Source organism: Trachurus trachurus (assembly GCF_905171665.1).
Source record: "Trachurus trachurus genome assembly, chromosome: 20".
NCBI classification, from domain to species: Eukaryota; Metazoa; Chordata; class Actinopteri; order Carangiformes; family Carangidae; genus Trachurus; species Trachurus trachurus.
This window is the reverse complement of record NC_139911.1, coordinates 12,638,748-12,664,392: the sequence shown is the minus strand read 5'-3', so window position 1 is coordinate 12,664,392 and position 25,645 is coordinate 12,638,748. Positions and strand designations below refer to the sequence as shown.

The following is a 25,645-nucleotide window of genomic DNA, read 5'->3' as shown; positions in this document are numbered from 1 at the left end:
CATGACCAGTGGCTTTTGGTGGCGTATGCTAATCAACCTAAAGTTTGGATATGTAGCCTTTTAAAACAGTCAACAGTCTTATTCCTGTGGTATTCCTTAAAACTCAGATGCAATTGAACCATATTCTCACTCATGTCAACATGCTCAGATGTTTTGCTGGTAAAACTTCAATTGTTCTGGTACGACTGATGGCTAATTTGAGCAAACTGTAGCTAACTAACTTTTTATCACCTCTCTTCTTTTATTCTAATTTAGTGCATGATATTATCCAAGTTATCAAACATGTCATTTGTTTTGCTCATATAAATGAGTAAGTTTGCTTCGCCTACTTCTTTGCTATGTTTTAGCATTTAGCATTATCGTTTGACCTGTGGCCTCAGTGGGAAATGTTCTTCAACACGTACGATAGCATTAGGAGCATGGTCATGCTATTTGTAATCTGAGCTTTAATTCTCTTCCGGAGAAGCAAAGAGTTGCATTTTCTTTTTCTTTTTCTTTTTTAGAAAATATGATAAAAATCCTTTGCCCTCCCCACTCACATTTACACATGCAAACCTTTGCATGAACAACATGTATGTGTGTGTGTGCTCCGTGGGTTATAGAGAACTTATCTGTGTTTCTTGGCCTGAGTCTGTACACTTAATATACACTTGATGGCCAAGCGCAGAGCGTTGTTAGTGTAGCGATCTTGATCTTGCAATTTTTCCAGTAATTGTTTGCCCTCAGCAAAACCCTCAAACATAACTCGTGTGTTGCAACATGGAAAAAATCCTCTTATTGACACAATCTGACAGCGGCAGTCCAGCCTCACTCCGTCTCACTCGGCCTGCTCCTCGTTCAGGTTTTATCAGTGCAGCCATGTTATGACGGGTCCAGAGCAGTAAATATTCTTCTGCTCTTGTGGTATTAAAGCCTAGTGTGTGAGTTTTGACTCTAAAAGCTAACTGTGTCCAGATGCGGCAGACAGTCCTAATTGGACCTGGAGCCTGTTAAATCCCAGACCCGCTCTGCTCTGCTCAGCTCAGCTCAGCTCACGTAGCTGTTTGGCCTCGGGTTGGCCTGAACTGTCTTTACAGCTCTCTGCATTTTAAACAACAAACATTAATATCTTCTGCATTGCTACATCCACCTACTTTTTGCCCTTTTACTCTTTGGGGGAGTGGGATGAAGAAAGGCCCATCAGAGGAGTTGGAGAGTAAAAAGGTTGCATTGTAAATTTAAGTTATAGACACAAGTCTGTTTTGCTGCTGGAAGGGTCAAAAGGTTGGACGAAAGCCGAGGTCGGGGAGTGTAAGTTATATATCAGAAGACAGGGAGTGAATACCAGAAGACAACGTGACAGAGGGAGGAGAAAACAGTCAAAAGCCTGACGTGGCTGAAAGTTTGACATTCCACCTTTTATCAAGCACCTGGTTTTATCATCCACACCCTCCCTCCCTCCCTGCGTATGGTTTTATTTGGATCTGTCTCTCTATCACTCCCCCTTCCTTTCCCGGACTCCCCTTTCATACTTTTCCCTCTTTCCTCCCATCATCCATCTTGGTTTTCACTTCTCCTCCCTTATTTTGAACTCACCCCCTCTCCTATCATCTATCTACCATCCCTCCCTCTTTCCATCTATCCCTCTCTGACTTCCTGCTTTCCAGCCTGCCAGACGGTCATAATTAACGGGGGAACACGATAGTCCCCTTGGCCCTTGGGAGCCCTCTCCACTCACTGCCCTAAGAGAAAGAGCGTGTGTGTGTGTGTGTGTGTGTGTGTGTGTGTGTGTGTGTGTGTGTGTGTGTGTGTGTGTGTGTGTGTGTGTGTGTGTGTGTGTGTGTGTGCATACACAGATCCCTGTTTCCCCCGTACCTCCAGACTTGGCCTATGGTCCGTGCTCCACTCAATGAGTCTTTATATTCAGTGTCAGCGGCGAAGCATGATCTCACCCCCTCCAAAAAACACACCAAATGACTTACAGAGGCTCCCAAACACAGGCCACAAACACAGACCGGCCTACTATCCAAAAGCAATAACACACACCCACATTACACGCGCACACATACACATACACATACACATACACACACACACACAAGTTGTCCACTGGCAGTAACTTTCATTATGACTAATTCGCACGGGAAAGCAGGATAAAGTACAGAAAGTGAGGGAGAACAGATCCAGGGACTGGAGCTGCCGTGTCCTCTGGTTAAACAGAGATCGAAGTGTTTTCTTTCCTTTGTCTCCGGATTTATTAATTTATTGTTCTGTTGTGTCTCACTCACACATGTGGAGCAAAAAACAGCCAAATAAACCAAACCACACACTCGGTAAAACACGACGATACCTGAACACATGTGTTTATATCAGTGTGTTTTCTGTGCCCCCTTGCCCTGGCATGTACGACTCACCCCTCCTCCTTCTCCCTCCTCCTCCTCCTTCTCCCTCCTCCTCCTCCTCAGTGCAGGGCTGGGAGGCAGATCCCAGATCAGAGGGCAGGGGAGCTGATAAGGAGCTGCACTGATGCTATCTGTCAGTCACAGCCAGAGGGCGGGGCTCAGAGCCAGGAGGTCAGGACTCTCACGGTCCCTCGGCTCTCCCCTCCTTCCTTATCTAAACACACAAATGCTGCTCCTCCAGACGATTTCACAAACAAGCTCCATCACAAAGCAACAAAACACAGTACAACAATACTTTAAAATATCCTTATGATCAGGTTGCCTGGTTACATCTGTGTTGACAGTGAATAATTCCTATTTTTTTACCTCCATATGAACCTTCTTGGATGAGATTTTATTCTGTTAGACGCTACAAATCTCAACATTTGATGGTTTGAGGACGACAACAGTGTGGAAAGTTAATTGATTTCAGCTTTTGATCATATTACAGAGCAATTTGTCAGCTGTCTACGGACCACATGACGGTTTTAGTGCTACGAAACATGTGCACTTTGCAGTTTCATTGACAATTATCAAGTGCAAGCACACATTTGTAGATTTTTTTGGATCAGATTTTCCTGTTGCACCATTTCTCTCTTTTCATGTGTGGTATAAAAAGGATTCAGCAGAACCTTGAAACTTGTTGAAGTGGTGTAATCAATCACAGCAAAAAAAAAAAAAATCAAGTCTGCATTAACTCTTGGCACAAGTTCCATTGGCGTGATTGTGGTAATTTAGTTTCAGCACGGACTGTTTTCAAGTAACTGCTGCGTTACCTCATAAACATAATGGTGACAAAAATAGGTTTTACACAATTCATGCCAGTGGGAAGAGTCTGCAAACAGATTCACAGACAGTACAAAGTAAACAGGAATCAACCCGTTCTAGATGGTGGGAGTCGGAGAGACACATTTATCTTTAAAACATGTTTAGCTGTGACATTAAATGTATTTGCTAGGTAGTAAATTATCTTAAATAGTGAACAGTGTCCCTCCCTTGGTCAGGAACCCTCTGATGAGTCAGCATTTTCTTAATTTAAAAAAATCTAGGCTGCTGAATTTCACTTTTTAAGGGTAGCATTAAGACATTATGGGGCCTTAATTAGATTTCCTTCTTAAACAACTTGAACAGGGCAGTCCAGCAGTCTGTTTCTAACTATTTATACACATTCTTGTCTGTGCCATGAATGAATAAATGGAAATGCTTGCGCACACATGATCAACAATCACCACAATGTGTGTTATGATGATTTTTCTCTGTGCTGTTTTCATCCTTGCACCTGTTTCCTCTCTGTACATGATGTGTGTATGTGCACACGTCTCAGTAAAATGTGTGCGCTGTGCAGGTAGGCTACATATGCTGGCGAGAGTGTGAGTGTGTGTGTGTGTGTGTCTGTGTGGATGTGTGTCGGCCCAGCAGTGTAAATATTGTGTTGTGCTCTAGTAACAGCTCTTCCTCTGGCTCTGCAGTAGCAGCACACTCGACTGTTTATTTTCCTTCCTGACGGACGACTTCTTATCAAATAAGCAGACACTGCCTCCAAGCCTGCTGTCCAACCACGCGCTCCCGGAGGATATCCCGCCCACTTTTCCTCCAGGCTCTCATACTCATACAGTGACTCTGCTTTTTTGTAAAAGACTGACAGCGAAACGAGCCACTCACATCAGCCTCAGTGTCAATAACAGCATCTGCTCAGAGTTAATGCACTGATCTCTGCTAAAAATTATGATTAAGAGTGTAAGATGAACAAATCCACAGCTCACACAGGCCGACATGCCTCACACATTAGTTTGAAGCAGCGTGTCCCCACAAGAGCAGATGTGACACAGTGTTTTCTCTCTGTAACTACAGCAACCTCCTCAGTAATGACAAAGAGATAAGAGCCAATGATGGAGCTTTATGAGTCAATATCAGATTAGAGAAGTCACATCAGGCACTTGAATCAATCTTCCCATTACGTATTCCCCTTATTAGATCTCCTGCTAAACTGCTTCAAATGAATTAAAGAGAGATATTACAGCTGTTTGCTTGAGATTCAATATTAATTACATCATTATATAACATTATTGCTCCCACCAGATTGATTATGATGGTTTTTGTAAGCCTGCTGAAATGAGTTTGTTTGTTTATGTGAGTATCTGTTTACTACTGCTCCATTAAACTTTAACTTTTCATTAACTTTTACTTATTTTACAACTTCCTTTGAGATCTTGTCCAAGTTTTAAATCAAATGCACTTTGAATTTTAAACATTTTATAAAGTTTTACTGAGGAGAACACAATGTGGAGTATATATGCGCCTACTAGAGGAAGAAAATGAATATAAACAAATCTAAAACCAGTTACTTTGAGCGACACCAAAGGTGAAAGCATTGTTGAAAGTGATTTAACATATTAAGTTCAGTTTGTGTGTCACAGTCGGCGTTACTCAGCCAGCAGACTAAGTTCGCTGTGGTCCTGGACAAGCTCTCAGAGAAAATAACCCTGATGATGTCATGGTGATGTCATCAGGGTTATCTTGGCTTGCACGGACCACCACCTCCATTTTAACAGAAAGCTTGTGTTATAAACTGGTGGTATTGAGTTTTAAAGAAAATGGAGGACCCGATGAAAGCTACTTGCAGGTTGCATTGTGGGAAGTGCAGAATCCTGTGTTTTTGGATCTTAACTCAATCTAAGTCTATGTCTAAGCTTCTATTAAAACTGTTTCTCCTGTGACTCATGCAGATTAATGGAGTTACTCCTTGAGGCTGTCAAAAAACTAAATACTACTGCATCATTTAAAAAAAAAAATAGAAACCTGTTGCTTGAACCTCTTCTCTAAACTTTGCAGTACTGTATACGGCTTTTGTTTTGTTTTTAGTTTCATGACATTTTTACTGTAACAGATGAGAACCACCCAAGTTGAATTTCTTGGAAACTTACCTGGCCAAGAAAACTAATTCACTCTGTCTTTTTTCTTTCTGTCTTACGCTCTCAGGTGGAATATGTCCTAACTGAAACCACATGGCCATTACGAGCCCCCTCTGCTCCATCACTCCTCCTCCCATGTGTGTGTCAGCGAGGAGTGAGAAACTGTGGCCGTAGTGGACCGAGCATGGTTGTGATTACATGTTTATGTCCATATTTGTAAGTCTGCTGGAAGGCTTTTGTGTGTGTCTGTGTGTGTGTGTATGTCAGTGTGAGAGTGAAAGTGTGTACACTGCAAGTTGTGAGAGTAAATAAACGCAGTGCAGCGAGGACTCACGTGGCATTATTATCAGAGCTCAGAGAAAAGACAAACTGTTTTTTCACTCTGGTTTGATTCATACCACCCTCTGCTGCCTCCTCCCTTTCTCTACGACCCACCGCAGTACACACACGCACACACACACACCACGTTACCCCCGCCACCGCCCCCAAATTCAACACATGGCTCCTATCAGGGGATTATTTTTAGCACTTTGGTTTTCATGGAGGAATTCTAATCAGTTGTATTGTGATTGTTTTCAGTTTGCACACTCAGCCTGAGGATGTGAATGAAGCCCTCAGACCCCGGCTCTACAAACTGACCCACGTTCAGTGTCACGGAGGAGAGTTTGGGAGCATATGGGTCATTTTTTCTTTCTTTCTTTCTTTCTTTCTTTCTTGCAGACGCCTGCCACTTGATTGCAATCGTATCCCGGCAGCCTCGTCGTGATTGGAGAATTCTTTACAACAGCCCAGATGCAACGCAAAAAAAAAAAAAAGAAGCCAGCCTTCTGCGGAATCACTTACTTTGATGATCTTTGAAAAAAATTCCACAAAATAAAGTTTGGTTTGGAAACCACAGATCAAACACACACACACACACACACACACACACACACACACACACACACACACACACACACACACACACACACACACACACACACACACACACACACACACACACACACACACACACACACACACACACACACACACACACACACACACACACACATACAAGAGTTTGTACAGTATGCAAACACACACACTCACAATTTGTGGTACAATGAGGCATTCTTTCTCCCTCCTTCTCTCTCGCACACATACATACACACTAACTTACACTCATTAATCTGGGCAGACTCAGGAAACCGCTCCAGTGAGCTGGCTGGAGGCCCTGGGAGGGATAGGAGGGGTGGATTGGGGTGGATTGAAAGAAGGGGGGGGGGGATCAAAGCGAGGACGAGAGCAGCAGACTCACTGAAAAGAAACACCAGAAGAGGGAAGAAAAGAGAAAAGAAAGTTTTGAGAGGGAAGAAAAGAGAAAGGAAAATTTCCTTTACTCTTGAGTTCTGAGAATACAGGAAGGAGGGAGGATCTGAAACCCCTCGATTTAATGAACTGGGAGTGTAGACTGTGTGTGCGACAGTGTGTATGTGTATGTGTGTGTGTGTGTGTCCATCCATACCTCCAGGATGGGACAATGGTGTGTGTGTGAATGTAGAAAAGTCATGAATAAATAAAAATAAAATCAATTTCCTCAAAGTTTCTGCAAAAAAAAAAAGAAGAGGAAAAACCGCTGAGTGCAGACACACACAGAAACACAAACATACTGTACACACATGCACAGGCACAGTCACACGCACACTCAGACACTCAGCCCCCCTCACACACAAAAAAAAAAGCTCAGCAGGGAGGGTCGACAGTCTTTAAGAAAATATTCCCCAAAGCACTAATTAGAAAAATGATGGTGCTCGTTAATAGCCAGCCCCCTCCCTCCCCTTTCCCCTCCATCTTAACTCCACCCTCACCCCTATCCAAGTCTTGCAGAAGAAGAAGAAAAAGAAAAAGAAAAAGAAGTAGAAGAAGAAGAAGAAGAAGAAGAAGAGGAAGAAAAAAAGCCCCAAAACAAAACAAAAAAGATTCTGGCAGCGAGAGAAGAGAGCGTTCCACTGGCAGCCTGGGTCAGGGCCCGATTTACCTACCGCAGAACTGCTCTCTCCCTTACAGCACAGAGCACCTCCCCTCAGCGCCGAAACCTGACCCACTGTCTCTCTCTGCAACACACACACACATATGAACATACAGTACATACATACTCACACACACACATAGACACGCAAAACCCACCAAGAAGTGGCACATGGTCTTGGTTAAAAGGTTCTGGGCTCTAAATGAAACTTAATCTCTCGTAGAGTTATTCCTCCCATTTCTAAAACTTCATTTCAGAAATTGTGAAAGAGGAGGAGTTATATTTTCCCCTCAGTCCCCTTCAATTATTCCCCCTTCTCCCCCTTTTCTCTCATCCTGATTAAGTTGCACAGTTGCAAAAAAAAAAAAGAGGGGGAGAGTAAAACAGGCGGAGGATTTCTTGAGCCTTTATCATCACTGGAGCCAGGTCAGGGAAAACTGAGAGGGAAAGGAGCAACAGCACAGTCTTTCTCACCGAGACAGTAAAGTGGTTGAAATGTGCACACACACACACACACAGGCCTGAAAACACTTCATCACATGTTTGAAAACATTGTCTCAAAGTCTCTTCTCACAGGTCTTAATCAGAGCAGATGAAGTGGCAATTTCAGGGAATCAATTTGTCTTCTCTCCGCTCTCTTAGCTCTCTATCTGTTGCTGACATTTCCTCCCTGTACCATAGCCGAACCCAACCGCCCATTACCACACCGCACAGGCCCTTATTAAATGTATATATAGTCACGCTTCAGACCAGGAGACACTTTCTCACACAAAAGCTGAAAAGAGCGAACACGGGGTCGTACAACAAACTTTTGAAAGAATACAGGCGCAGACGGGTCTTGACCAAGATCCAAAATGGCCTCAGCCTGTGTGGGCGGATGAATACAGTGAAATCCAACATGCCTGTGTCTTGTTTCACGGTGTCCTTCCCCCTTTCCTCTCCTCCCCCCTCCACCCCCCCACAACAAAATGTGTGTCTCTCTGTCACGCTCCTCTCCAGCCCTCATTAGAAACATCTCACTTAGGGTAACTGTGTTATTTCAGCGTTTGTAGCTCGTTATGGGAGTGTTTTTCCTGCGGCGTGGCCCTCGCCATGAAACTGTGTATGTGTGTGTGTGTGGAGAGAGGGAAAGAGAAGGGGGGAGGCTGGTGGGGGGAGATAGGGGAGGGTGGGTGGGGGTGGATGGGGGGGCTTCTTAAACATGGGGTGGGAGCCTTGAGCGTAGAGTGTGATTCCAGATGTGTTTTTTACTGCTCTGGCAGGGATGACAGGGTTGTAAAGAACCTCTCCGGAGTAGCCTGAAGAGAGAGAGAGAAAGGGAGAGAGGGGGAGAAGAAGTGGTGGTGGTGGGGGGGTTATATGTTCTCCGGCTTACGGCCCTCAGGGATGAAGCAAGAGAAGAGTTGGGGGAACAGGAGACGGGCTCGGGGGCTGGTGGTGGACATGGTGGTGTTCAGGGGTTTGGAAGAAGTTAAGTACGGGGCAGTTTTTAGGGCCTCTGGGACCGAAATGGAGGGCGTTTAGGGTGGAAGGAAGGGGGGAGGAGAGAGGGGGGGTGGGGGTGGGGGCGGAGGGCAGAGACAGAATGAATTAGCTTTTCCTGGCAAAAACGTCCCACTTTATTGGCTCAGGTGTGTCGAGCGGAGAGTCTGGAGCTGTGAAACGGTGACTGGGGGATATTAGTGTGTGTGTCATAGCAGTGAGCACAGAAGGGTGTGTGTGTGTGTGAGAGGGCAGTGTGTTCATCACCAGCTCAGAAAATGGAGAATAAGTGAAAGAGAAACAGATATGCATAGATCTGCATACAAATGTATACACAACCTTAGCTTAGCATAAAGTAGCCTAAACAACTGCCATGGCTCAGTTCAAGGGTGAAAAAACCTACCGGCAGATAATTAAGGAACTAATTGAAATGTATTTAATCTTGGGATTTGGTGGCCACTTTTTCTTTCAATTGTCTTTTCTTCCTGACAAATTGCCGTGCTTCTTCCCCTTTCTATATTTGCTGGGCAAACAAATCAGCCAGCTGTTTCCCCTTCGCCCTGTATCTACGCTATGCTAAGATAACCAGCTGCTTGGTGTAGTTTATTTACATACAGATTACATAGGCTACAGACATACATACAGAGCCGCAGCTATTGATTTGGTCAATATAACCAAACTATTGAACTGTTCCTTTAATGTTAGGGGATGATAGTTTGATTCAAGCACCTTTCTACAGAGCTGGTCTCGCTGCTAAGTTGAGGTAACCAGCAACCTCACTGCACAGACATGAGTGTTGTCATGGTCAAACTCTTGGAAATAAACCAGACTCCCAAAGATGTCATCCCATAATGCCAAGCTATTAATTTAAGACAGGACAAAGGAATGTCCAATAGCTATAACATTTGCCAACAACAGCCATCAAAGTGAGTGAGTGTTTTCAATTTTTGTTGCTTATGAACTTGACTTTTCATTTGTTAGTGGAGGACTCTGTGTTTCTTTTAAATGTTACAAAGTGTCATAGTTTAGTTTTATGGTCTAAATTAAAAAATGTGATGGCTGAAACCTCACGACAATAAAAGACAATGACAGCCAGACTGCATAGTTACTAACTCTGTTTTTATTAGGTCATTATTCAAGTTCGTTGTTGAGATCTGGGAATGTGGTATCATCCTTAAAACGACATCAGACACAACGTGGTACACAAGCATTCAGACAATTAGACCCTTAGGTTGCTCATGTATGTGGAAGAGAAAATAAAAGCAAATGACAACACAATGCACTTTGTTTTAGAGCTGAATCTGGCTAAAGTTTTGATTTGCTAACATCCACTCATCTGTGCATTCGTGTACAATCGTGCAGACTTTGTTGCTGACGCTGATCTCAGATCTCAACACTTACTTTGAGTTATCTTATCACGACTTAAGATGGACCACTGCCAAAACAATAAAACAATAAAATAAGAGCCAAGATGAAATAAACTTCTTTGGAGCAGCTATGAGAAAGAAAAAAAATTGCATGCCATCAAAGCTTAAGTCTTGTCAAAGCTGGTCTCAAGTGAGCCCTGACCAGCTTTGACAAGACCTGGCTGAAAGCCTTAAAAACAGCCCTGGTGTAGATCATGCATGAAATGTGTGTGGAAAATGGAGAAAAGCTGCAACTGAGAGACCCCCAAAAAAAGATATGAAGGGAGTGAAAGAAAACTATATCATGCAGGAGACATGATGTAGGGGCGCAAGTGTGTGTGTGTGTGTTGTGCACAGTGTGATCCAGCTCTGCGGGTCCTGCAGCTTGTTAGTCATGCTTGTTAATGTGCGCCTTTTTTTATGGGCTCTGTTCAAAGACTGACGTGGTGTTTCATCTCAGCCTTACCTTCTCCAAGCAGATGGAGACAGGCCAGGGGAGGAGGAGGAGGAGGAGGAAGACGAAAGAGAGAAGTGAGGGGACTTGGGGTATTTTTTAAAGTGCTGTGGACTAAAAAACTCAAATTGTAAAATAACGTCAGTCGTTTTGCTGAGGTAAGGTAAATTACAAAAGCAAACAAAAAAAAAGGCCTTGGAGAATTATATTGCTAGGAGAATAGAAAGAAAAGGCACAGGAAGGAAAGCATGAGGTAAGATGATGTTGTCATGGGAGGAGGAAGTCACGGCAGAAGAACGAGGCAGACCGACTGGACGGGGAGGGAGAAGAAAAGGTTGAGAGTCTGCAAGTTTCGTCAACTTCAAAAAAAAAAACTTTTAGCGATGGAAAATAAGACGTTTCTTTGGACAAACAAACAAAAAACTAAATAGAGAGGAGCAGTCGGCCAATCAGAAACTTCACAACGAGCACCGTGTTTGCCGCCATGTTGGTTGGTAGAAACTAGCACTGTGGAGCCAAACACTGGTTGTCCCTCTGTATTTATTAAAATTGTATCTCTATAGCTTTCCTTCCTACTTCTTTCATCTCTTTATGGTAAACACACAGCAAGTGTGTAGTTTAGCTTAGCACCAGGAGTGGAAACAGGGGCACGGCAGCTGGCCTGGCTTTGTCTAGAGGTAACAACTGGAAGAAAACATAAAATGTCGAGCAACCGGTGGAGATTTCAGGAAGAGATTACTCCTAATTGTAATTAGTGACCTTTAAAGGTGCAGGTAGGTAAATTCGATTAGCCACAACAGCTGTTTCCATAGCTGAGGCCTTTTATATATGAGCTGTTTGCAAACACTTTTGCAACAGAATGTAACACATTTGTTGTATTTCAATTAATGCCATTTAGTCAAAAGTGTCACATACTGTAGGACCTGCAGACACCCTGAACATGTGAACCTGAAGGAGGCTGCAGGAGAGGGAAATGGGAGGAGGAGGAGGAGGAGGAGGAGGAGGAGGAGGAGGAGGAGGAGGTGGCAGTGAAAACAGGCCACATCGCACCACGTTGTACCCAACACATACTGTGTGCGTGTGACCGCTCACTCGCCCCGTCTTCCCCTCCCTCCGTCTCTCTCCGTCTCGGTCCTCCACAGGCACGCCAGCAGCACCTCCAGGTCCGGAGAGCAAGGCATTCTGGGGGATCAGAAACAGATGTGCCTCCTGCCCCCTTTTCTCTTAACTTGCACAAAAACACACACTCCGTCTTGTACACACACACATACACACACAGATGCTGGCGGCAATTCAGAACCGGCACCAGGACCCAGCCAGAGTGACGGGCCAGCGTGACCCTGAGCTTGACCTCGGCCCGCAGCACCTCAGACAGGAAAGGGACGCAATTGGCTTCAGCTGTGACCCTCCGCCCCCTCTCTCCTGCCTGCCCCCCCTTCTCATTAAGACAAACTGTTTTTAAAGGCAAAGCAGCTTTCACTACCACTAAAGCCAACACCCTGGAGCACGGAGAGAGGCGGTGGGGTAAGAGAGAGGGGGGGTAAAAGAACAAGAAACAAATAGGAGCTGGAGCAACGGGGGCACAAAGGAGGTATTTAAAAAAAAGAACAAAAGATCAAGGTGAAGGAAAAAGTTAGAGAGAAAAAGGGCAGAGTGTAAGAAAATCCAGACTGAGGGGAGAGAGGAAAGTCAGGCATATCACTTGCAGCTGTTGCAGGCTCATGTTCCCAGAATCCATTGCAACTTGGCACAAATTTTCTAATAAGAATGGGTGGTGTCATGGTTACATTCATATTAAAACATCCACAACAACAGCTTTGAAATGGAGAAAGAGACACACAGCAAGAAAGAGAGGGATGAAGTCACCTAATAGTAATGACAATTAAATCAGCGTAATTATAAACAGCAGCAAGAAGCATTTGTCTTGGAGACAGACTGCTGAGTGCACAAACACATATTTGTTTGTTTAAGGATATACAGCGAAGACATATGGAAAGAATTGGACTTCTTTCACATCAATAAAAGAGACTCCACTTTTTTGTTTGCTTGCCTTTGCTTTTGTCATCCTCTCTGATCCATCAAACCCCCAAACACCCACTTTTTCTATCCCGGTTTCTCCATAACAGTGTGTGTTGCCGAGACCCAGAGGAAACTGTGCGTATATCTGTCAAAACGCCTGTTCCAGGTCGGAGTGTGTCTGCAAAACTGCTGAAAACATTTGCATATTTCATGTTTGGTGACCTGCAACGGCCAAAACTTAAACTAAAGAAAACAAACTATACAAATCTGTGTGTGTGCCTATGTGCATGCATGTGTGTGTGTGTGTGTGTGTGTGTGTGTGTGTGTGTAAGTGAGAGTGGCAGGGCATGCTGAGGTAGATTAATACCGCTGCTCAGAGGGGGGGGTGCCTCCATTCAGGGCTGACTGATGTGCGTCCCAAATTGATTTATGAAAACGGCCCTTAATCAATTATGTGTGGAGAGAGAGGGAGAGAGAGTGAGAGAGAAAAGGAGGGAAGAAGAAAGAGAGGATCTATGGGGGGTAGAGTGGGAAATAAAGAGGACACAGAGGATGAAACTGCGGAGGGAAAAAGTGTGTGAATGATGCTGCTGCTCTGCTGAGGAATGTGTCCAATGGACGTCAGTTTATGCCACAGGTGTCCAACAAGGTCGATGTGATGGTTTGTCAAGTAAAAACACAAAGAGCTGTGGCCGATCTGATGTATGCGGCCAGTTCTTTAGGCTACACACTGAGCATCGCTCCTTCTATAACATTTATCTTCATCCGTAGCATTCATAAAGCACGCAAAGGAGTTGGGAAACAACAGTACGCTGACAGACTGGTCTTATTTGTCAAGGTTAAGAAGACGGGGGGAAAAGTTAGAAGGAGATGGCGCACACACACACATGCTCTGGGTTAATACCAGCGTGTGGACGGACACTAGCAGGAGAAGTAATGGTTGTATTTGTGCAGCAGTGTAAATGTTTTTTTTTTTTTTTTGTGGTAATAATGGCCGGGGTTTTCGACCAACCAGGGGGAGCAGCAGCGGAGTAGAGTTGTTTAAAAAGCCCTTCCCCTGCCTTGCCCATTGTGCCTGAGACAGGGGTGTGTGGGGGAAGCGGGGGGTCACGCTGAGAGCTCGTTTCTCCTGCCTGTCAGAACTCTATCTGGGATCCAGCCGGAACTAATCAACTCCAATAGGTCTCCCCATTACCCAGGGTGCAATGGGCCACGGGGCTGGGGGCTGGCCGGTGGGAAACGCAGAGGAGGAGGAGGAGAAGGGAGAAGGGTGAGGAACCCCCCACCCCTCACCTCCACCCTCGTCCACCTCCACCCACACCCACTACCACCATCCCTTCCTTCACGCACACAAACACTCCACGCTGCACCAGCCCGTGAAGCGCACACAACACTCCCACTGTTTCACACTGAAGCAATAATAAACACTTGCAATAATATTTTCACAGCAAGCTCTAGCCTGCTTCAGATCAGACCCTCGCACAGCTGTGGAGTGGAGTGGAGTGCAGTGCGCTCCGACCTACACACATGGGCACACACATGCAGACACAGACACACACACACGCACGCAAACACGCACATGCACTGGTTCCCTTGTCACGCACATGTCACGTCAAGCTCATGCAAAAACAACATTTTAAAGGCACGTTAAGAAAGCTGAATTAATTCACAAACTGGTTTCCACACGTGACAACACACACGGTGTCTGCAGCAGAAACTTTACTGTAAGGGAGTTTACTGAGATGTTCAGTGTGGTTATAATGAATCGTTATAACTCTGAGTTACTTGACTGCTTCTCTTAGTTTATCATACCATTTGTTAAGTTGGGAAAATAATGCATTGTGTACTTGCTGTACAGCACAGTGCTATTATTTTTCTTGAAAAAACAAACATTTTATCTTATAGATTTTTTGATGCACACACTTTTTTGTTGTTGTTGCTATTTTTCCATGTTTAGACTAATAAAACATCATGGAAAAAAGAGAGGGAACTGGGAAACAGTTCAAGTTAATCTCTTCAAGACCCAAACTGAGCCACTGCAGCACTGTGATATTGCCCTCTAGTGGCGTCAATTTAGTACTGCAACATAAAAAAAAAAGAAAAGTGAAATCAAGGATATGAGATCATGACTAATATCTTCTTTTTTTTCTTCTTTTTTTTTTAACCAATCTTCCAAGTGTTAACAATTTGGCTACAATAAACTAACTAATAAAAACAAGAAAACATTTGACCAACTTAGTGCAGAAAGAAAAAACACTATTACCAAATATTCTATTGATATGTATATCCCATTCTAACTCAATGTGGTTCAAATGCTAAAACAATACAAGGAAATAAGGATTAGTACCACTTTCCTCTCTATATAAACAACCTGCTGCTCAGATCTCAATGACAACTGGACAATGCCTATATGTCACTTTGGTCTCCATCAAAGGCAGCACTATGAGCCAGTGTGTGTGCAAGGTTTAGTGTGTGTGTGTTTTTCTGAGTGACTTCAGCCTCCTTCACTGAGGTGAAGTGGGGGCAACTTGAATGTCATTGTATGTGTGTGACGTGGTCCACTCTCACTGCATCTCATACAGCATAGGAAAAAGGATAGATAGATAGATAGATAGATAGATAGATAGATAGATAGATAGATAGATAGATAGATAGATAGATAGATAGATAGATAGATAGATAGATAGATAGATAGATAGATAGATAGATAGATAGATAGAAAGAAAGAAAGATAGAAAGAAAGAAAGAAAGAAAGAAAGAAAGAAAGAAAGAAAGAAAGAAAGAAAGAAAGAAAGAAAGAAAGAAAGGGAGTAGAAGAAAGAAAGGAGAAAAAGAGACAGAGAGGGCGATGATAGATAGAAAGTGGTAGATAGATAGAGATAGAGGGGGGTAGAAAGAAAGAAGTAAAAAGCCAGAGAGAGATAGAATGAAAGAAAGAAAAAGACAAAGAGGGAGGGGTAGAAATAAAGAAAGAGAGAAGTAAAAAGACATAGAAAGGGGGTGAAAGAAAGAAATAAAGACAGAGAGGATAGATAGATAGATAGATAGATAGATAGATAGATAGATAGATAGATAGATAGATAGATAGATAGATAGATAGATAGATAGATAGATAGATAGATAGATAGATAGATAGATAGATAGATAGATAGATAGATAGATAGATAGATAGATAGAGGTATGAGGGAGCAGTCACATGGGAACTTTCCTCCGGCTCGGCCATGAAGGAGGGGGTGAATTGAAAGGCACTGAGGTGGGGTTAATCCCCATTCACCCCGTCCTTCACTCACCCCGGCTGGGCACAAAAAGCCCCGCCTGCCTCCCACTGCGTCTCCATGGTGACCTCTGACCCCACGTTTATGGCTGCTGTCCCCGGGCCCTTTATGCCTCCATTCTGTGATTATCTGCAATATTTACTCCTTTTAAATTTCCCTGCTTGGCATTGTCGTCGCCCCCACACAGCTCTCCTGACTGACTGGAAAACTCAAGTGCTCTCATTCCTACTCCAGCGTCACCCCTGAAACCTTAAAACCCTGAGCACACACTACCTGAAGTGGGAATGAGTCAGCTTAGTTTACCACCACTTATTTATGACTTCTTGATTCAGGCGACAAGGAGCTACACAGAAGAGCAGCCGTCAGTAAATGGAGGTGAAAGAGGTCCTGTGTACCTGTGGCCTAGTGGTGGTTACCATGTAGCTGCAGCAGCTCTGGTTCTGTTACAGCTGTGGTGCTGCTGTGTTGTATGGCAGGCAAGCAGATTTAACATTTAAAAGCTAAGTTTGACTATCCGGAATTAACATTGTAGATATCAACAACATCTTTATGACTAGTTGTACCAGTAATTACAATTTGAATAGTTGGATTTTTCATTCAAGATATCTGTAATTCAGTTTTGCTATTGCTAACATTTCAGATATCCACAACTACGTTCTTCCTAGGACAAATGACGTCACTTTTGCCATTCATGTGTATGGGGTTTGTCATTACAGATAGCTACAATTCAGTTGCAGATATCCGCTATGTGAATTACAGATATCTGTAACTGAATTATGACTATTCCTAATTCCAGTTTGAGATATCTACGTCATTTTGACTAGTCATAATTCAGTTTACAGATATCTACAATGTCATTTCGCCTAGTCAAACCTTAATTTAAGATATCTGAAAAGGGACATGCAGATATCTTTAATTGAGATATCTTGAACTGGAATTATGACTAGTCAGAATCAAAATGTAGATATCTCTGGAATTACTACTAGTCGTAATTCAGTTACAGATATCTGGAATTCAAATAGCGAATATCTGCAACTGAATTGTAGATATCTGTAATGATCAAACCCCATACACAAGAATGGCAAAAGTGACGTCATTTGTAGGAAGAACGTAGTTGCGGATATCTGAAATGTTCTTTTTAATGAGGAAAAACTGAATTACAGATATCTGCGACACATATCCAGTCTGGCTTTTAAATGTTAAAAGCCAGCGTCTTTGAGCACTTGTAAAGGCGCGTTACAAATAAATAAATGTATTATTTATTATAAAATGGCTTGCCATAGTGTTGCATATTTTTTTACCTCTCCCGCTCTCCTACTGTTTCTCTCCTCTTTCTCTGTAAAATATCCAATATATACTATATATAATAATGCTAAATATAAAAAGAAAATGTTTCATGTCTCTACCACTCGAACCACTCACTTCTTAGCTCAGGAGGAGGGAAATGGTTTCTTCTCCTCCTGCTGATCCCTGCAGTTATGTAGTGGTTGTATTATGTGTGTGCACCCACTATGTGTCAGTGAATCACAATTGAACCTAACTGCCTCTGAGTGTTTAAGAAAAATAGATTCATAGTAAAAGAGTGAGAACTGAAAGAGTTACACACAAGATTAAAGACATGGACATGAAAGAATCAGAGAAAAGAAGAAAGAACAAATGTTTGTGTGCATGTGCATGCGTAGTATGTTTGTGTACCATAAATAGCCACAAGAGGCCATACTTTAGTCAAAGCCACAGTGGAGAGGACCTAATGGGTTGAAGCAGCTTGTCACTCCTCCCCCTCTCCCACTGTCGCTGCTTTTCCTTCATGGCTTTTAGGCACGCAACTTCCATCTCCCTTTGAAAAACACAAATTAAACAAAAATGCAAACTTGTAATATCAAACATGTTTCAGAGATGTGGTGACAGACTATAACTAAACCAAACCACAGCCTCTGGAACAAAAAGACAGATGGACGGACAGACAGTCTGAGTCGACTGAACATGGACCTTAATGTGGATTTGATGAGGCTGAAGTTTAAAGTCTTTAGGGGGCCAGTGCCTCCACCACACTGCATCTCAGACACAAATGAACAGTCTATTTTTGAAGTGACACATATGTATACACACGTGCTTTGCAATCAAACTTTGAGAGGATTATCTGTGGAAATAAATATAAACTACTATTTTTGCATAACTAAATAAACCTGTGATAACTGAAGTTCAGTTATTTCATGCTGGGAATGCATACGAATCTGCAATTAATGAAAACAGAAACTTACTATTCTTTTAAAGCTGAATGGTTATTGTTTTGATGTAGATACAACTTTGTTTAGAATAAATGACACCGTGAGTTCATTCAAATGTTTAAAAATTAAAATCAATTTAATTGAGTCATTAAAATGCATAGATAAAATACCAAAATATATGGTTTAAATAAAACATGCTCAGGTTTCTCAGGGTGGATAAGAAGCCGTTCTCTTGTCATCTCACATGCGCAGACAAAGAAAACCATCCTTCTCTCCCTCTCTGCTTCTCCATCTGTTGTTGGGAAAAGAAAATGTGCATTTTAGATGAAAGTGATTAGAGTTTAGAGAAATCTGAGTGTGTGTGTGTGTGTGTGTGTGTGTGTGTGTGTGTGTGTGTGTGTGTGTGTGTGTGTGTGTGTGTGTGTGTGTGCGTGTGCGTGTGCGTACCTGTGCTTTTCCATCATTGATTTCTCCACTTGATCTGTAAGATTCAGAACCAGCAGATCTGCAGTATAAAAACAGCCCAGGGCTCAAATGATGAAACAGAGACACGTGCAAATTGCAATTTATGAAAAGATATGCAAACCGGTACTCACTTTCTACTGTTGTATTTATATGTATATCTCACTAACTTACAATATCATGGAGGTCAGCAGCAGCCTTCCCCATTATAGTGTATCCGACCATAAAGGCTCAGGAAACCTTTGCAGGTGTTTTGAGTTAATTATCCGATTACAGTTTGTCTTTTTTTTTTTTTTTTTTGATTTGATGAATTTTGGGATTTCATTAAATGTAAGCCATAATCATTACAATTGAAAGAAATAAAGACATACATTTGTATTGTACTGTATTTGAATGAATTTCAGTCTACTCGAATCTAATGAATCTATATAATATATGACTTTCATTTGAAAAATTAACTTTTACACTTCGTGATATTCTAATTTATTGAGTTGTGCTCACATTAAAATGTTAAATTTATTATTAACACTTGTTATTAGCATCCTTCTCATCCAGCTGAGTCACTCACCGTCTGTCGCCATGACCGGCCTGCGCTGGCAGCAGCATCGACACTTCAGGACTTCCACCCTCAGCTAGCAATGACAAGAGAACAATGATTTTCTAACCATCAGAGATGATCAGACGGACAGAGACGCGTCAGGTTGACCCACTGTACCTGTTCTATGTGGGCTGAAGGCAGAGGCAGGGATGGGGGAGACAGAGGGAGGAGCTTTGGAGGAAACGCACTGTTGCTGTTGCTCAATCAGCTCCAACAGTCGACCCCTGGCCGCTGCACTCTGCCTGTTTAACTCTAGGAGGCGCTGTTCCACTTTGTTCACACTGAAGGTATTAGGAGAAGTTGCCTGAGCAAGAAACAAAGAGACACATAATATGATCAACCCTGAAACTAATTAATGGTGCTTGGTGCAGAGAGAGCTCTGCCAACGTCTCATGTGTTGAGTTTCAGATTATCAAATAAAGACTTTCAGACTCTTCCTATGTTGCCACATTCAGTTCGTTCTTCACACTCCATTACTATCTTCTAAACACGGCTAAAAAAAAACATCTTTTGTTCATAGCATTTGATTTGGCATACTACAAATACTTAATCATCCTCTGATTTTGATTTAATTGTATCCACCGTTCTTTCTCTCTGTCTGTTTCTCTTTTTATATTCTTTTGTCATTATTGTTGTTTTGCACATAATTGTAAAGCACTTTGGTCAACATTTGTTGTTTTTAAAAGGGATCTATAAATAAAGCTGACTTGACTATTCCTTTTTTAATTTGAATGTGAAATTACCGGATTTCAAAGATGAAAGAAATATCTACCTGATGAAAATGAATATTATTCTGTACCACTGTCATTGTATTTTCATTTATTTTGCTGGATGGTTAGAAAATACAGCATATTATCTGTAAAAGAGGAATTCTATCTTCATACAAAGAAAACATTTAAAATACTTGAAATTAGTGTTTTAGGCTCAGTCTCACCTGATGAGTCCCACTTTCAGCGACCTGGATGTTCTGGCTCGGTCTCCCTGTGCTGCTGGATCCTGACGTCCTCCTCTCTCCGATGCTTCGAGGAGAAATTCTTTCACAGCTGCTGGAGCTCAGTCTCCTCTGCTCGCTGCTACTGTTGGGTGAACCTCTGCTGGCCCGGGACCCGAGCCTCTGAGCCTGGCTGAGCTGGGCCCTGATCAGCTCATTCTGTCTGCTCAGCTGTGCTATCTCCGCCAGCATGGCCTCTGGGTGAAGCTGTGGGTTTGGAGGCTCAGAGGTCAGTGACGGGGAGGAGATGGAGGGACGGCTGGTCAGAGGGAGGCTGGTGATGCTGGAGGCTGAGCCCTGAGCTCGGACGTCCTCACGGGACCGGAGGTTATCAACAGGAGGAAACTGCTGGTACGATGGTGCAGGATGAGTCACTGTGAAAAAGAAGGGCAAAAGCATGATTAGATTCTTGTGTATGATGCTGGCACTGGCGTTGGCACAAACTGTTGAAGATGACCTTTACTTGGAATATGGTTCCAGTTGTCTCCTTGTCGAGGCGGAGAGAGCAGGATGGCAGGAGAAACAGATGCTTGCCTTTGCTCGGGAACAGGTGCAGGCTGACAAACTGCAATTCAGCAAAATGTAAATCAATTATTCACCGTTTACAGAACCACAAAATGATCCATGCATGCACACACACACACACACCTGCAGCTTTGATATTAGAGTGTGGGGGTGGGTCAGTGTTTGTTTCCAACAGTCCAAGTCCCCCAATGACCAGCACGACAGCATCCACCTTCTGCTCCAGCTCTGTGATCCGCTGCTGGACGCCTGCCTGTGAGGAAACAACGGGAAAGAAACAGAATTTATTTGTGCAATTTGAATCTGGACATTAAAATAGTGCGAGGCCATGAGGTAAACTCTGTTTCACCTTCAAACCAGCAGCCTCCTCTTTCAGAGTCAGAGTCTCTGCAGTGAGCGCATCAATCAGCCCTCGCTGCTCCTTCATCTCCTCCTCCAGTCGCCTCCTCTCCCGAGCCTCTTTCTGAACTTCCCCCTCAGTCTGACACAGAAGGAGAAGAGATTTAATTAATTTAAAACAGATGGCATTTCAGTAAACATTATGCCTGCATTGGCTCTCCTTAGACTGCTTACAAATGCAAAAGTAAAAGAAGAGTACATGAATAGTTTACATTGCATTTATCACTATGCAACAATTAAGTAACAAAAAAACACAAAAACTAAATGACTGGAAGTTATCTGAAGCTAATGTCTGCTTACAAATAAGAACATTCAACATCATTCAAACCCTATGGTGTTCTTCACAACAACAACAAAAAGATTATATGTGATACAAAACGCAACAATGCTACAGTAATATTTATTTCATTAAGTTTATGGAAAGTGTACACAGACGTTAAACAGATGATGAACAGATAAAGATGCGTGTACCAGATTTAGCAGAAAGCTAATTTCCATCTGTCGTCCATATGGTCCTTTAAGCCCAATAATGACAAAACTAGTGGGACTTAAACTGATGTGATTTCTGACTTAATGTACATTGGATGTGCAGAATATATGCTATATGTCTGAAAGAAAGACCAACAAAGACATAAAGTTGCTGCACCTTTTTGAGGAGATGCACTAAACGTCCGAGGGTGGAGACCAGTGCAACAGAGAATCCAGTGAGGCCTTGTGTCCTCTGCTGTTTTGGACTCTGTGCCGAGCCTGATGCCGTGTCAGGACTCAGAGTATCCAAGTCTTCCTCCACCTGACCAAGCATCGACTGCAGCAGGCCCAGACTAGACTGGTCCCCACTCAGAGAGCCGACAGTGGAGCCATCCAACTCTGAACTCTGAGAATTACACTTTCTGGTCCTGCTGGTTTGATTACTAATCCTTCCTGTGGAACACAAAGACGGAAACAAAAACACTTTTTTGATACAAATGCATTTTATAGAATATTTAATTTTGAATAATAACATCTTTCCAGATATTACCTGATTGGGTAAGAGGCTTGTCAGGGTTTAGGACCTGACCAACCAGGACAGACAGCTCCTCCTTTGCTTCCTCTGATTTGTTGTGTCTGGTCCGCACACGCTGAACAGCCACCGTGGCATTGAGAGCTGAAACCAAGTGTGATCATGAATGTATGTGTTGTAGATCTTCCACAACTGATCAATCATTCATTTCCTTTTAATATCTTACCCGTTTGGTCTGGTGCTCGGCCTGATGTGCAGGGGGTTGAAGGAGCACTTCCTCTGTTGCCCCGGTCAGAGATGGGATGACGGACTTTCTTCTGTTGTGTCACTCTGCCCCGTGCCTTTATTTTTCGTGTATTGGCCCTGCAGTGGGATGTAAAGCATTACTATATTATTTTGCCATTAACATGAAGCATACATCAATTTCTTATCGCAGTGGGGTCCACTGGTATTTAGGTACTGTCTGTTCTGCAGGTATTAGTACCTCCGGATTACAGGATATCCTGAGCTGCCAGAGGGACAGGCATCTTGATCACTGTAGTCTTCCTCTGAGCCTTCGAGTTCATTAAGGGCCTGGAGTGAAAACACCGACACATGGGATATGTTGATACATGAAAAAAATTATTTAGGATTCAATAGACTTGTAGAATATTATTATTACCAGAAAAAAATAGATAGGTGGGTGAAAGTTGGTGACAACATACTGTTAAGTGTCATATCCCAAATTTATAACATTATTGTGATGCACACAAACCTGCTGGTCCATCATAGACTGGCTGAGCAGTGACAGCTGAGTCGGAGGATCTGGTCTCTGGAGAACAGGCAGCTCTGAGTCTGAGTCACAGTTTGGAGCCATGGTCACACTGGGATGTCCTGTCAAAAATACACACAGGATTATTTGGACAGTTTATGAACAGAAATAACAGAACTTAGTCCGTTAATTTCCTTTTCAAATTAGTAACTGTCTGACAAGTGGAATAAGTATGTTCTCCATCTGATCACTGTCTAAGTATCTATTTTACAAAACAAGTTGCGTGCTACCAGTCTGCCTGCGTGGAGCGTCTCCAAACAGGTCTTTGACAACAGCCATTGCTCTGTCAGAACGGGCCAAGACATCCTGCAGCAGCAGCTGGTCAGAGAAAACCTGCAGCATCACAACACAGTTTGGTTAGGATTCCCATTTTTGTTTCTGTTTAACAAACTAAATTGTATTCCCTTTTATTCAAACAGCATCAGGTCAGCGCAGAAATCGCAAAACGTAATGGGAAAGTCATCTTCACTGACCTCCCTGATGATGCTGAGGCTAGCCTGGTCCAGAGGTGCAGGACTCCCTTCGTGTCTGAGACGCCGTTTCAGAGCTTTCTCTCTCAGCTCCCACTGAGCTGCAACCTTGTTGTGGGACTTGTGAATCTCATGCCGATGATTCTGCACCAGAAGAGAACAATGAGGCAAGTGTATAAAGACTGCAGCAAATACTCCTTTTAATTATTGGTGGTTAACATTTAATTGAATAATTAAGGTCTAGGAGGACTGTTGAAAAATCACTGCTATAATTACTGCTGTAAAAATTAAGAGCCCCGAATATCCAATTTAGCTGATATGAAACAGAAAAGCATAGTGAAACTCAGTACTCTCTCACTATTTATGAACTGTTTCAGTAACTACTGACTATTATCATGTTCATTTACTATTGCAGTACATAATAAAAGATGAAACAGCAAACTCCTTCTCTAGTGAACAAAAAACAGGCTATTTTCCATGAAACAACTCGATGGTCAAACATCTTACCAGTTCAGCAGTTGTCAGCTTGTGCACAGACAGGTCATTGACAGTGCTCTGAAACCAACAATGGATAGGTGACATTAAAACATCTCTGAAGCTTCAAGCTGAGTGAGTGAAATTAACTCTGAGATTTAATCATTTTAATGAACAAAAATGTGTATGGTCTCAAGTGAGGCAACACAAATGTTAGTAGTGGGGTAACTTGTATTGAAAGCTTCACTTTAAACAACCCATTTGTGCTTGAACAGGTTGAGTAATATTCTCAAAAAGTAGTGACAATCTTTTTACTTTATAAGAAAGAAAATTGTGTTTTTTGGGGTTTCTTTGTGGGGCATGCTAACTTTTCTTTACTCACCACCCAGTCTCTCTTGGGTGCTGCTGCCTTCTTGAGTCGAGCAGGCCTCTTCCCTTTGCTGTGTTGCTGTAGTTGTGGACGCCCCACTCTCGCAAACGACATCTGTTCACAGGTAAAACATGAATAGGTAGGCTACATGATGGTTCACAGCAGAAACACTGTGTTGTTTTCTAACTCAGCTACAGTCAGCCAGCCTACATAACGTTACTACTCACTGGTAAATGGGAGCAAGCAGCAACTAATTAAGCCAGCTCTTAGCTACGGTTCCTCCCCGATGATCATGTGAAGTCTGAGCATTGATGAACTATTGATGCGTTACGAAAATGTGTTTAGCGACACAGCTGCTCGCTAAAATACTGAAATAACACTTACGTTTTATGTCTGAATCCGCTGTTTGTTATAAAGAGCGGCGTGTCAGACTGTGCTCATGTAGCTCTGCCTCTTCAGCTTTCAGGTTGAGGGAGATGAACAACACCAAACTCTCCCCTCAGTTTGTTGTGGCAGTTTTTCAACAGTTGCGCGCCACTTCCTCCGCTGTTGCCACGGACACCGCTGCTACACGACGGAGGGGCATGATGGGAAATGAAGTACTGGTGGCGAGCAGCAGGTGGCATTCAAGGTGAATCATTAGTAGGCTAGCAGAGGTATTATTGACTTTTTCAGTGTTAATACCGACAGAGACCACAAAAGTAGCTGTGTAAATGTATTAATATGCAATATAAGCAAACTACACATCGAAGTAATTTCACTTTACGTAAGTATTTCTATTTTATGCTATTTTTGCCTTCAATGGTTCGTGGATAACTGGTGTTGGGAAGTCTGCTAATAGTCTATGCTATTTTTTCTTTAGAAACTCAGTTTAATGAGTTGGGTGAACTCTCGGCAGTCATTTTATTCAAAATTCGGAGCAAAATTGAAATATATTATATAAAAGTTCTCATATTTAATTCTAGCTTGGTAATAACAATATTTTATTTTGAATTTTTAGCCAAACCATGGCTCGCTTTGGGGTTAAACTAGTTCAGAGGGTTACTGGACAATGTATGGGACTGTTTCTATGTGATCTCAAGCTCTTTCATAAACTTGAATCTAGCACCATTCATTCTCTTACCCATCCAGCTCATGCTTTCCCCCCCAGATGTTTGCACAGGCGCAAACATCTGGCAGCACCACTAGATGGCAATGTCAGCATGAAAACCCCCTTCTGTGTCTAGGCTACAGGACAGGACACATGGAAGTGCAGTGACAACTTGACCAAAACAGATAACTTCTAATACTGACCAAACTCTGCTTCTTTTCACCAGGAGAAAACTGACTAGGACTAGTTTA

At 42.8% G+C, this 25,645-nt stretch overlaps 1 protein-coding gene across 1 annotated transcript; it reads right to left on the bottom strand.

Annotated features, from left to right (window-relative positions):
• Positions 1-11,773: 11,773 nt before the first annotated feature.
• Positions 11,774-24,826, bottom strand: spice1 (spindle and centriole associated protein 1; the record flags this gene model as incomplete). Its single annotated transcript, XM_083995215.1, has 18 exons — positions 24,689-24,826; positions 24,317-24,418; positions 23,968-24,015; positions 23,464-23,604; positions 23,221-23,323; positions 22,934-23,052; positions 22,664-22,752; positions 22,406-22,542; positions 22,198-22,323; positions 21,826-22,100; positions 21,130-21,261; positions 20,907-21,033; positions 20,722-20,823; positions 20,202-20,632; positions 19,385-19,571; positions 19,238-19,301; positions 18,655-18,712; positions 11,774-11,842 (listed from the first exon to the last, which is right to left on the bottom strand). The coding sequence occupies exons 2-18, from the start codon at positions 24,416-24,418 to the stop codon at positions 11,774-11,776; spliced, it is 2,310 nt and encodes a 769-aa protein (XP_083851341.1). The 5' UTR covers positions 24,689-24,826.
• Positions 24,827-25,645: the final 819 nt, after the last annotated feature.